The sequence below is a fragment of the Poecilia latipinna genome, unplaced genomic scaffold, assembly GCF_001443285.1.
Source record: "Poecilia latipinna isolate Pla-1442-1.1 unplaced genomic scaffold, P_latipinna-1.0 Scaffold510, whole genome shotgun sequence".
NCBI lineage: Eukaryota > Metazoa > Chordata > Actinopteri > Cyprinodontiformes > Poeciliidae > Poecilia > Poecilia latipinna.
The window spans coordinates 26,501-38,032 of NW_015113126.1; the positions used below are offsets into that span (position 1 = coordinate 26,501).

At 37.9% G+C, this 11,532-nt stretch overlaps 2 protein-coding genes across 4 annotated transcripts in view; one reads left to right on the forward strand and one right to left on the reverse strand.

Annotated features, from left to right (window-relative positions):
* Positions 1–3,833, reverse strand: part of LOC106952373 (replication protein A 70 kDa DNA-binding subunit-like) — a 28,043-nt gene extending 24,210 nt beyond the window's left edge. For both annotated transcript variants that reach the window (XM_015040442.1, XM_015040441.1), the window contains exons 1-6: positions 3,703–3,833; positions 3,254–3,301; positions 2,651–2,726; positions 2,213–2,321; positions 1,922–2,013; positions 1,722–1,817 (exon numbers count right to left, since the gene is read on the reverse strand). In XM_015040442.1, coding sequence (XP_014895928.1) covers positions 1,722–1,817; positions 1,922–2,013; positions 2,213–2,321; positions 2,651–2,726; positions 3,254–3,301; positions 3,703–3,735 — 454 coding nt within the window. In that variant the 5' untranslated portion in view covers positions 3,736–3,833. The remainder of the gene's footprint in view (positions 1–1,721; positions 1,818–1,921; positions 2,014–2,212; positions 2,322–2,650; positions 2,727–3,253; positions 3,302–3,702) is intronic.
* On the forward strand, positions 3,266–9,836 carry smyd4 (SET and MYND domain containing 4). 2 transcript variants are annotated; one of them, XM_015040440.1, is made up of 10 exons: positions 3,266–3,321; positions 4,721–4,865; positions 5,110–5,199; positions 6,185–7,127; positions 7,558–7,824; positions 8,021–8,187; positions 8,310–8,448; positions 8,542–8,658; positions 9,364–9,487; positions 9,612–9,836. In XM_015040440.1, exons 1-10 carry the CDS (start codon positions 3,281–3,283, stop codon positions 9,742–9,744), a joined length of 2,166 nt encoding a protein of 721 aa, XP_014895926.1. In that variant the 5' UTR covers positions 3,266–3,280; the 3' UTR covers positions 9,745–9,836. The 2 variants fall into 2 exon arrangements, with proteins under 2 accessions (XP_014895926.1, XP_014895925.1); XM_015040439.1 differs by lacking the exon at positions 3,266–3,321 and adding an exon at positions 4,210–4,473.
* Positions 9,837–11,532: the final 1,696 nt, after the last annotated feature.

Sequence of the window (11,532 nt, forward strand, 5' to 3'; positions counted from 1 at the left end):
TCTTTGCCTTAGACTGCAAGCTTAATTATTTACTTACACATGACAAACACCTAATTACTGCAATGTTTTAAAGAGGAAACTTCTGACATTTCTCTTAGACATTCTGGCTTAGAGGAACTTGGGTACCAGAGAAAGAAGTAAGTGAAAGAGGCAAGAAGTCAAGTTCACTACATGTGACTCAGAGCGTTGCTTCATTCAGAGCTTCCGGTCAAATTGCAATAGCTGATGTCTTTAGATTTCCCAAAGCTCATTGAAATATCGAATTGTGATATTAAATAATGTTTAATGTGAAAATATAATTTAGAAAATATGGGAAAAATAATAAAGCTTAGGTCACATCCACAAAGATAAAATGCTGTCTTCACATAAAGCTCGTTATTCTGGTTATAAAGAACAGTGCAGACAATGTTGTCAGCACAACAGGTAAACATAGCAGCAGGTTCTCTCGAACCGTTGGGACCTCTGAGGTAACACTGATCAAAGGATGCACCATAACGAGGAAAGGCTAACCCTCATCTTTGCTGAGTCAAATTAGACGTGTCTGTCCCTCTTCCCCTCCCGTCTGTGTTTTGCTACAGGGGAATCCAGTCCTTAACACAACATACAGGAAGCCATGAACTGAAGAAGCCATCAGCCCACACATGCTCCCTCAGTCACAACACACACATGTTATGTGGACAACCGCCTACACAAACACACAATGTATCAGGAACTCATTATACCCACCCACCCTCCTACATCTTCTATTGAGGAGGACGACTGGGTATGTTCCTGCCTCACAACTAAAGCAATGTTAATGCTGAGAGCAGCAGGAGCTGAAAAACTACTGGCTGAAGCACCAACTAAGCTAATAAGAGAGGATCTGATCCTGAATGGGACACATTAGGTATAATTCAGAGCACCATCCATGGTAGAAAGAAATTAGCCATCATTCAGGCGTTTTGCATTGTTAAAACCAACTGATCAGGTTATGTAAATATAAATGAATACCAATATCTATTTAGAAAAGAAAAAACTGATATCAGCACGGGGGTTTGTGATCCTACTTCTACAAGAATTTGAAAAAATATCTATGATAAAAGAAGTGGCTTTGTAAGAAATTAAATAACATGCCTTTATGTTTTGCTCAGTAGTGCTACTTTTTGGATAAGAATCTTTCTGTAAAGGTTTTGTGGTTTTATAATCAGAACGCAGCCAATATGGAGAAAATCCAATAAGTTAAAAACATACACCAGCTCCAAAAACGCAAAGGGTCAATGGCTCCCTCTGTTGGCAAAATTAGGGTATGTAAATAATTGCAACCCTTTGTGAATATAAAGGGTTGCAATTATTTCATTTAATTATTTTTTATGTAAGGGAATAATTAAGTCTTGTACATAGCCCTAATTTTATTTCCCTACCTGAGTTTCCTTTTATGTGTATAAATCCTGTCACCTATTTCCTGTTAAAGTAACATTGGCTTCCTCAAGAGCTCAGCAGAGCTACAAGCTGGTCACTTCCATTCCAGGCTGCATTAATGCAGCAATTCCTGCTGTAGGAGTGCTGACCAAGTATTAAGTACACAGACATGTTTCAATATTGATTAGCGCATTGGTTGTATTTCATACTCTAAATTTCTGTCAAAGTTAATTTTGGGTTTTTATTAGCTGTAAGCTATAATCAAGCTCCAAGCCAACCTATGACACCAAGTCGAAACATACAGACCCTTCATGCTTCCTCACCTTTGCTGTTGTTGGATGGTCCAGGTAGCTCAGCGGCTGAAGTGGACAATGGTTCCGAGGTGGTTGATGACACCTTATTTGGAGATGACAGCTTGCCTGCAGGTGAATCAAATACCATCTGTCATCTATCAACACTCACAGCAGTAATGCCCTACATTACTGCTGTTATATTTAGCCACAAACCATTAAAAGAACTATACCATCTGTTGAATATGAGGTGGGATTTCCAATCTTTCCTCCAGCTTCTTCTGCTGACTTCAAGACGTCCATGTCCACGACGACGACCACGTGCCTAAACAAGAAAAAAACATATTTAGATTCGAATTAATCATTTTAATACTATGCTGGCTTGTTAAGAGCAATGTTAAAATTATTCTCATCAGAAAACAAATAACTTAATTCCATAGAAAACAAATATATTTTTAAACTTTAGAATATTGTAGTATAAAAAAAGAAATCGATTTAAAACTACAAATAGAGGAAACGCATACCGGCCATCTGACAAAGTGTTATTGGTCATCCTTTTTAACAAACACACACAATGTGGTACAAGGAGGTTCTCTTCTGCCAGATGGTTCAACTGGGTGGCCATCAGGAAGGCTGGACACAGAAACATATGTAAACAAATTAAGGCTGATCAATTGCAGAAAATTAATTATTTAGTCTGGATAATGAGCCAGTTTGAAAAGACTACATAACCCGAACATGAACTTCTATATAGCTTGAACGGCCAATATAAGACCACTGAGGATGCAAACATTTTCACATATAGACGACTATATTCTTGTACACATAAATAGTGAAATACAGTTATTCACTTTGGTACACATGCATTATTTTTTTAAATAAGAAAGAAAAAATAGGGAATTTTTTATTTATTAAAGATAACATTAAAACTAGAACATTTTGAGAATGTTTAAGATACTTACAAGACAAGTAGTGCTGACCATCACTCATCATGAGGCGGTACCTGGGCACACCTGTGGTATTAATCTGACGAATGTTCTAAAAAACACACAGAAAGACAGTTAGCAAGATGAAACAAAGAATTTAAAATTTACATTTTCTCATGAATCGTACAAGACATTAAACAAATTATTTGAACTTTGCCACAGTGTGTATGAAGAGACTAATATTGTAAGAGAATATGATTTAGTTCTGACAAGTCTTTTTTTATTTAGCTGATTCTGCCTTTTAGTTGTTTTCCAGTGAGAACATAAAAACAGAGGCCAGGTGTGAAGCCAGATAGATACCCAGCAAATTTAGAAAGTTGGCAAAAAAGCAAAGTCTACAAATCAAAGCTTAAAGAAAACTTGAAAATTGTATTGGCCAAGAAGAACCTAATAGGTGCATATTCAACAGATACCAATTTATGAAAATTCTGTTATTTTGTGTCACACTAAAACTTTTATGCAATTCATCAAACCACAAGTATAAGATTTTTCTCCAGTCGTATATAAACATAAACACAATAAAATACACAATAAACAGTGAAGGAAAACGTGTTGAATTGTGCCCACTCTTTTACTCACCAGTAACTGCAGCACCGGATTCTCTACATGGGATCCTTTGACCAGGGCCTGGAAAAACACACCTGTTAGTAAGCCTGATTTCTTTAGCACTTTATGATGCTAATGCTACAAATTTAGCATATGGACATCAATTAGTTCTCATCGCTCCCGAAGTTGTATATAAACACCACATGACGGGATAGAGCAGACGCGGTACCTCTGGGATAAATTTTTTATTCATAGGAAGATTTAAACATAATGTGTCCCAAGTATTTATAAAATTGAGCACACATTTATTGTCTCAATTGTATTAATTAGGAGCATTACATGTAAAGTCGCGATGTATCTATAAATATCAAGCAAACGTTAGCAAATTCGTGGAGGGAGCGCTCCGTTATTAAAAGTAACCTTAAGACATTTATTCTAAAGGTAAAAAATAAACATTCTGTTATAATACATTTGAAGCTTACTTCAACTGCCCCCTGTGTTAGTTTCGCAGTCATGTCTTCTTTACAAAGTTGTTTCAAAAGCTCGCAAACATTAGCTTCTATGGTGCGCAGTCTCAGGCAAGTGATTCCACTTCTCGCGAGATCAGCTAAGGAAACGAGAAAGGTAACATCAAAATAGACATAACCGCATATGGCACATCTAAGCCTTCAAAATAAAAGAGAGCGTCATTCGCGATTGGTTCTGAGGACCTTTTTGGTTATGGTTTATTTGTTAATTTACTAATTTTATAATAATAATAATAATAATAATAATAATAATAATATGCTTGGTAATTTGTTTAAACATTTAATAGATCATTTTTTTCAGGGTGTATTATGGTGGCACCGTCAAAAAGGTATATATTTTTAATAAACCAATTTAATCAATTATACTAAAATTACCCAAATTAGAATTTTTTTTTTAGATTAAACCAAGACAGTAGGTGGAATTTTATTTTGAAAGTTCTTACCAGGAACAGCCAGTGATGATATTAGCTTGATAAGGATGTTTTAATGGCAGCATGCTGGATGTCCCAAAACAAACCTAAATACAGGTTTTCCTTCCACGTATGATGATTAAACTTTGATACAGTGCCTTGAAGTCTCACTGTAGTTCATGATGGATCTTCCGTGCGTGCAGTGGCAAGATCACGTTGCACACAAATGGAGTGGACTGGATCCTGAGCTAAAGGAAACATTTCTCTCTCTGCATGAAATAGATGATGTGTTTAAATGCGCTTCAAGCCTGGCAAAGTACGTTTCTCTCTTAACAGAAACTATTTGTAGTTTATAAACAAGTTTGACTCGTTGTTACATGTTTCAGTTATGCTATCTTAGACCGTTTGGGCTAAAGACGTTCAGGTTGAATTGTTTACGATAATTCATTAACCCATAATTTCTTGCCAGTAGATGGTTTTGAGAAAATCCTGAGCCGCATGAGTAAAAAATAGAAAATAAAAAAAATAAAAAAAGCATCTTTGTGTCTCTTTGTGTTTTCCAGCCAACAGGATCTGGATGCAATTCAATCGATCTCTGCAGGACTCTCGGTGAAGAAAGATGCAGAAGAAGCAGCCAAATGCAGAGAAAAGGGTAACTCCTGCTTTAAGACAAGAGACTACAAGACTGCAGCTCTGCACTATTCACAGGTGAATTAAAATGTTCTACAAAGGACTATATGCTTCACATACTATTGCTGTAAATGAAGTTCAGAGAGTTAAAGTATTCAGTAGGTGAACCTGTAGCTGTGTGATGGTAAATATCTTGAAATGCTGGTTGACTGTCAAAACATTTACGTATATAGGTCTTAAGGCACTTATAAAAAAAGGGTGGGGAACTGTATATTCTTGTCAACCACTAACTGAAATCAAAGAAAACTTCTTGCTATTACAGGGAATATGTTTTGCTCCCCAAAGTTCAGAGCAGCTTTCTCTGTGCTATGCCAATCGCTCTGCTGCTCTCTACCATCTGCAACAGTATCAGGTAGGGCTGATCATTCTCTGCTTTTCACGAGTTTTTTTATATATATATATATATATTTTAAAACAAGCTCTCGTAGATTCATATTGATTTGAGCACATCATGGTGGCTTGATGAAAAAAATTAGAATAATGAAATGCCACACCAAATATTTTTATAAATTAGACTCCTAAATAAAGACAAACCAATTATACATAAAATAAAATCAGGCATTAAGCAATTAAAAGTCTTTTAAACTTTGAACTCGAAGAGAAAAACAATCTCAAAAGACTGAAGCAAAATCATGTAACTGAGAGATTTATCTATGCAAATGACAGCTAAACCAACTGTTTGCAGTTTTTATCCATAGTAAACTTCTTCCTAATTGTTTTTAACCACTTGATATAGTTATATTTCAAATATTCCTCTGAACAATGAACTAATACTTTTATTTATCTGCTTAGTAGACCAAGTACAAATCTGCATCTTTTAGCATGAGTTAGTGGAAGTTTCCATTTAAGACTGCAGTTAAAATTCAGGTTATCCTCCATTCACGTTACAATGATGCGATGTGATTATCTGATTCCGTGATTATGTCTCTGTTCTGTTGAATGGCAGTTACATTTCTAATTCAATTAGAACCATTTATTGATCATCTTATTCATTCTGAAGTCTCGCTGAACCCCACATCTTGATTTATCATAATAAATATTGAAGTGTTATTTTGTATATCAATATTATCATAGTTTTACACTTCACTCTTTGTAAAGCACTTTTTTCAATGTAAAATTGCTTTTTAAATGTTGATCGATGTGTTAATTAGCAACATTTAATTAGGTGTTAATTGAATGCTAATGGCTCATTCACAGGCTGTTCTTTCAGACCGCTTTACTTTATCATTCATTTTGAAGTTTGGGTATCTTGGTTATGATTGTAAAATGTTTTTCTTAAATTTAGTCATTTCATTAGTTTTCTGTAAAGTTTATTCATCATCTTCTGTTTTCTTTAGGAATGTCTCTATGACATCGACAGAGCCTTGAACACTGGCTATCCAGCTCATCTCTCACACAAACTGCAGGACCGTCGTAGTCTCTGCTTGAACCACCTCCCTGTGTCTGTAAAAACAAAAAACGATGATAAATGCAGCAAAAGTCTTACAATATCATCCAGTGAAGCTTTCAGATTCGGCATTTGTCCCCAAGTGTCTGTTGGATGCAGCAAGGAAAAAGGCTGCCACCTGGTGGCTCTGCAGAGGATCACAGCTGGAGAGGTGATTTTGAGCGACAGGCCGTTCAGCTGGGTCCTCATTCCAGGAGTTGAGAAGGTTAAAGGAAACAGTGGACAGGGGCTGGACATACAGAGGGAAATTATGTTTGGAGCAGAGCACAAGCGATGTCACTGGTGTTTGGCTGAAACTCTATGTGCCGTGCCATGCAAGGGCTGCAGCTTCAGCCGATATTGCTCAGCTTCTTGTCAGCAGGAAGCCTGGGAAGAGCATCACCACTGGGAGTGTCCACTAGGAGCAGAGCTTGCTGCGATGGGTGTAATGGCGCAGCTTGCTCTCAGGGTAACGCTAAAGGCCGGGATTGAAAACATCCACAGAGCAAGGCAGACAATCCGGGATGAGCAGAAAAAGTCTGACCAGTATAATCCATACATGACCGTGTTTCACCTGCTGCAGCATACGGAGCATCAGAGCATTAGTTTGCGTCTCCTGTGTGCATTTACTGTGGCAACACTTTACCTGAAGCTCAGCAAGGCAGGTCCTCTTCCTACATCTTGGAAGCTGAGTGATGCTTCATCAATAACCAGCCAATCTTCAGACGGACCAAAGAAGAAAGGAGGAGACTCAGAGTGGAGCTCAGAGCTGTGGGTTGTGGGAAGTGCAGTTCTGAGGCACATGCTGCAGCTGAGGTGTAATGCTCAGGCAGTCATCACACTGCAAGACACAGGTAAGTTTCCTACATGTTAAATGTCGCGATAAACAACTACAGCTTGGGATTTTCCAGGCTAAAGCAAATACAGGTGTTTTTACCCTTTCAGTCTCACACATTTAAACACTTTTTGTTGGTATTTTATGTAATAGTATAATAGCAAAGTATAGTGAATGATTGTGAACATGACTATATGTAGATTTTTTTAACCTATGTTATGAGTTAGTGCCTTGTAGAGCCATGTTTCACGCCAATTACAAATACCTGACAACTCTTTTTAATTTATAAATCAAATGGCATTTCCTTTTACTTCACAAGTTGTGGTTGGAAAAATATATCTAAATAGAAAGTACAAGGTTATTAATAATTTAGCAAGGCACTAAAGTGCATGACTCTAGAATCTGTTTAAAAACACAACCTATAGTTTGTCGTCTTTTCTCTCTTACAGGATCTGAAAACTCTCGAGTGCAGTCTGTGGAGGAAATTCGAGTTGCCACGGCAATGTTTCCAACTCTCAGCCTTCTCAATCACTCCTGCCGTCCCAACACCAGTCTGGTTTTCAGCACCGGAACCGCTGATGATCCCGTTGGCTCACAGGACTCCGTAGGTTTCAATCAGCGTCTCCTTGGGGAAGAATGGCAGGGCCGGGGAGTCACTGTGACGGTCAGAGCAACCAGAGATATCAATGCTGGAGAGGAGATCCTGCACTGCTATGGTGAGCTGTGTGACAGCCAAGCACTTTTTTTAGGGATTAAACTAAATTCCCCACTTACTTGAGAAGTTCTTAAACAATTTTAGTATTTACTTGTAAAAGCAAACAATCCACTTAACAAAACATGTTTTTCCCCATAAAAATCACAAAATGTCACTGGCTTAAAATACACTTTTAAATGTCTGATGCATGTCTTTAGGGCCCAACAGCAACAGGATGGGGACTGAAGAACGGCGGCGTCTCCTGCAGGAACAGTACTACTTCCTGTGTGAGTGTGAGGCCTGCAGCGACCAGGAGGAGGAGATGAGGGAGAGCAGCAGGAACGAGTCAGGACTCCTGTGTACAAAGTGCAAAGGAGCTCTTAAAGTATATTAATTTACTCGATGACTCACTTTGGATATTTACTGATCTGTTCCTCTTTTGCACTTCTATGAAACATTTGTACTGAATATCTGAAATATTGGCTATGTGTATATTTCTTTCTTTAGAAAAACAAAGGAAGTGGCTTTTCATGCTCTCTTTTACCATGTGGTCATCAAATATCCTCATCTGATGTGAACCACAAGCTGCAGGAGTTCAGGGTTGCCTTGGAGAAAGCTGTGGCACTCATGGAAAAAGAAAATCCAGGTTCCTATTTAAGATTCCAGACAAAACTCGTCAGACTTAAACATACAGGTACATAGTTACCAATAGTCCTTCTTCCACTCTTCTGTCACCTAGTGGAAGCCCTGCACCTCCTGAAAAAGATCAGCAGTCAGTCTGGACTTCTACTCAGAGATACTCATCCGCTGCAGGGGGAGCTGGCTGATGCCACTGCCAGAGCTTATGCTTCTTTGGGTGAGAGTTATAAAAGGCCTTTATATATGATACCATCTATTTAAGAGAACTTGCCATTACTAAATGAAGGTGTACTTTTATGACTTATTTATCTGTAACTATGTTTTCTGGATGCATTTTACTAAAGTCAGTTTTTTTTTTTTTCATTTTCTGAATATCATCAACAAATTATGCAAAAAGATTAACACAGCAAAAGGAGGGATGCAATGAAGAAAAATTAAATAAATTAGAAAAGATATGCATGTATTTTTTGTAGATTTTAGAAAGATCTTTTATAATCAAGCAATATTCAAAACCAGGTTCTGGAACAGGAGTTTAATTGCAGAGCAACAATTTTGAGAAAAGAAAAATGAAAAAAGGTTTCCATTCGTTTGCTGTTGTGAGCATCACTACTGATACTAGATTCTGTTTCCCAACCTACTGACTGGAGATTTTTTACAGATAAGGGATGTGAACTACTGTTTCCACAGGGAAACCCACTGGCTTTAAAATTTTATAAGAACATTAACAGTAACAAATCCTGCTTTTCATATCTTATTAACTTCAGTTAAAGTCCAAACTCAATGACTTTACTGTTTAACTTTATCTGAGCTTCATAAGCAACAAAACTTTTGATCCTGATCAGCACATTCATGACTTAAGAAGTTGCATATTCTTATTTGTATTTTTATTTATTTTATTTTTATTTTTTTACTGCTTCTGCAGGTGACTGGAAAAATGCAGCAACCCATCTAGAGCAAAGTGCTGCAGCTATCAGCTCCCAGTATGGAAAAGACAGTCTGGAACTGGGACAGCAGCTCTTCAAGATAGTTCAGGTCCACTTCAATGGGTCAGTCAAGGAAATACTTTGTCCTCGTATTTTCAGCTGAGTGATTCTGCACCAGTTTAACCTTTTTATTATTTCGCTTAATTGAAAACCCAGGTTTGTGTGTGTGTGTTTTTTTCTCTCCCAGTGGTGCCAGAGGCCCGGCCCTCTCCGTCATTCCCAAGGTCAGGCGAATACTCTCCCTCCACTGTGGTCCTCACTGTCCTGAGCTACAGGAACTGAACGCCTTGGAGGAATGTCTTCAACGGTCCACATTCTAAGCTTAAACCCGACTGATCACACTTAATATCGAAATATAGTTTTGTATTTTGTGAAGCGGAATAAAATATTTTCTGACTGTGGGCATTGTGGCTCAGGAAAGAGTTAACTATCTGTCTGTAAGCACCTGTAAGTGTGTGTGTGTGTGTGTGTGTGTGTCTGTGTGTGTCAGAATGGATCCATCAGTAATTCCAATTTCATGCTTCAGTGATGGTCTTGCACTGTATAAGACAACCTTTCCAGGTTACATGTGCTCTGATTCAAACAGAAGTAAACATTTGTTTTTTATAGCTGTGGACTTTTCAACTTGTGGGTGTGTGTGTGTGTGTGAGTGGGGCTTTTGTTTAGACACCCATGAGTAATGATTAAAAACCAAGCAAATTTCTCTCTAAATTTAACCTCCAACGCTGCAATATGTCGCCCTCTGACCTTTAGATGGCAGTAGTTGCACACTGACTAATTCAATTTCATGCTTGAATAGATTGAAAGCAGGATGGTGCTTTGACTCTTGAACCTGCAGTGCATCTCCCCCAGGACCTTCACCCTAAAAGTCCCTCGTAACTCAGTTCGGTTATGGCTTTATTCATGAATAATGAGAGATACGATCAGAGTAAGCATTCTCCTAGAGATTCTGTAGTTTCAATAGAGAATAAACAACTTATGTTGATAAATGCAGTAAGACAGAGCACACAGCAGGATGTCCTCAGGCATCCACTGCTTTCTGGAAGGTAGCCAACAGGACAGATTTGGATTTATGTGTGGAAGTCAAGGTCAAAGTAAAAAAAAATAATAATAAGGCAACTGATATCAGCTCAGAGGAAGTTTTCACTGAGCACAGCAGGAGTCCAAGGGGACAGATATGTGATGAGGGTGATCGACTGCAAAGAAATAAGAATGAATGCTTTTAAAAAATATGCAGTGCATTCACTGAATACTAAATATCTGCCTGCAGATGTGCAAAACAGATTAAGAGCTGTCCCCAAATATTTGTAGTCAAAAAGTTTTCCAAGAAAGTGTCATCAAAGAAAGAAAAAAGCGATTCAAGTGCTACACGCAGGGGAGCTGTTTATAAATTCACACTTCCATTTTTCTGATTTTTACAGTTAAAAAAAAATCTAAATATCCTTTTCCATGCATTACTGCTTTTGCAAATCAACCATGACCAATAACATTTGGCTTATTTGAACAAAAAAATACAAAAAACATCCTTTAATGTCAAAGTGAAAACTAATTTTAAGAACTAGTTACAATGATATAAAAACACCCAGAACCTGATGCTGCCACCACCGTGCTTCGTGTTTGTCAAAAAAATCAACTTTGGTCTCATCAGATCAAAGAACTTCCTTCCATTTAACCATGAAATTTCCCACATGCTTTTGAGGGAATTTAAGTCAAACTTCTTCAACAGTGGATTCCTTGTTGCCACTCCGATAGAGCTTCGACTCTCCCATATCGGCTGCTGTAGCCCGTACTCCCTCTGTGTTGCAATAGATATTCTGGTGGCGTCTTGCACTGCTTTGTGGGGAAGGCATCACAATAAAATATGATGACACAATTTGAAAATGTTCAAGGGTAGTCTTGCAAGATACTCTATTTGTATTTTGATATCGTTATCACATCAATTTAATAAGCAGTAATCTGTTTACCTACAGTTTCATGTGTCCAACCCTATGGAAGGCCATTTAAAGGTCAAACTATCCCATCCTGATCATTAGATGAGCTCGTCGCTCTTCACTCTAAAAGCCCCTCATATTCTCCAGTCTCTCCATTCGCCTTTGAGTGGATTTGCG

Bases quoted from the DNA above. Each gene is read 5' to 3' on its own strand.
- smyd4 (XM_015040439.1), top strand. From the start codon at position 4,337: ATGATGGATCTTCCGTGCGTGCAGTGGCAAGATCACGTTGCACACAAA. The intron at 4,474-4,720 runs GTACGTTTCTCT...TGTGTTTTCCAG, and splicing joins TGCGCTTCAAGCCTGGCAAA to CCAACAGGATCTGGATGCAA. The intron at 7,128-7,557 runs GTAAGTTTCCTA...TCTCTCTTACAG, and splicing joins CATCACACTGCAAGACACAG to GATCTGAAAACTCTCGAGTG.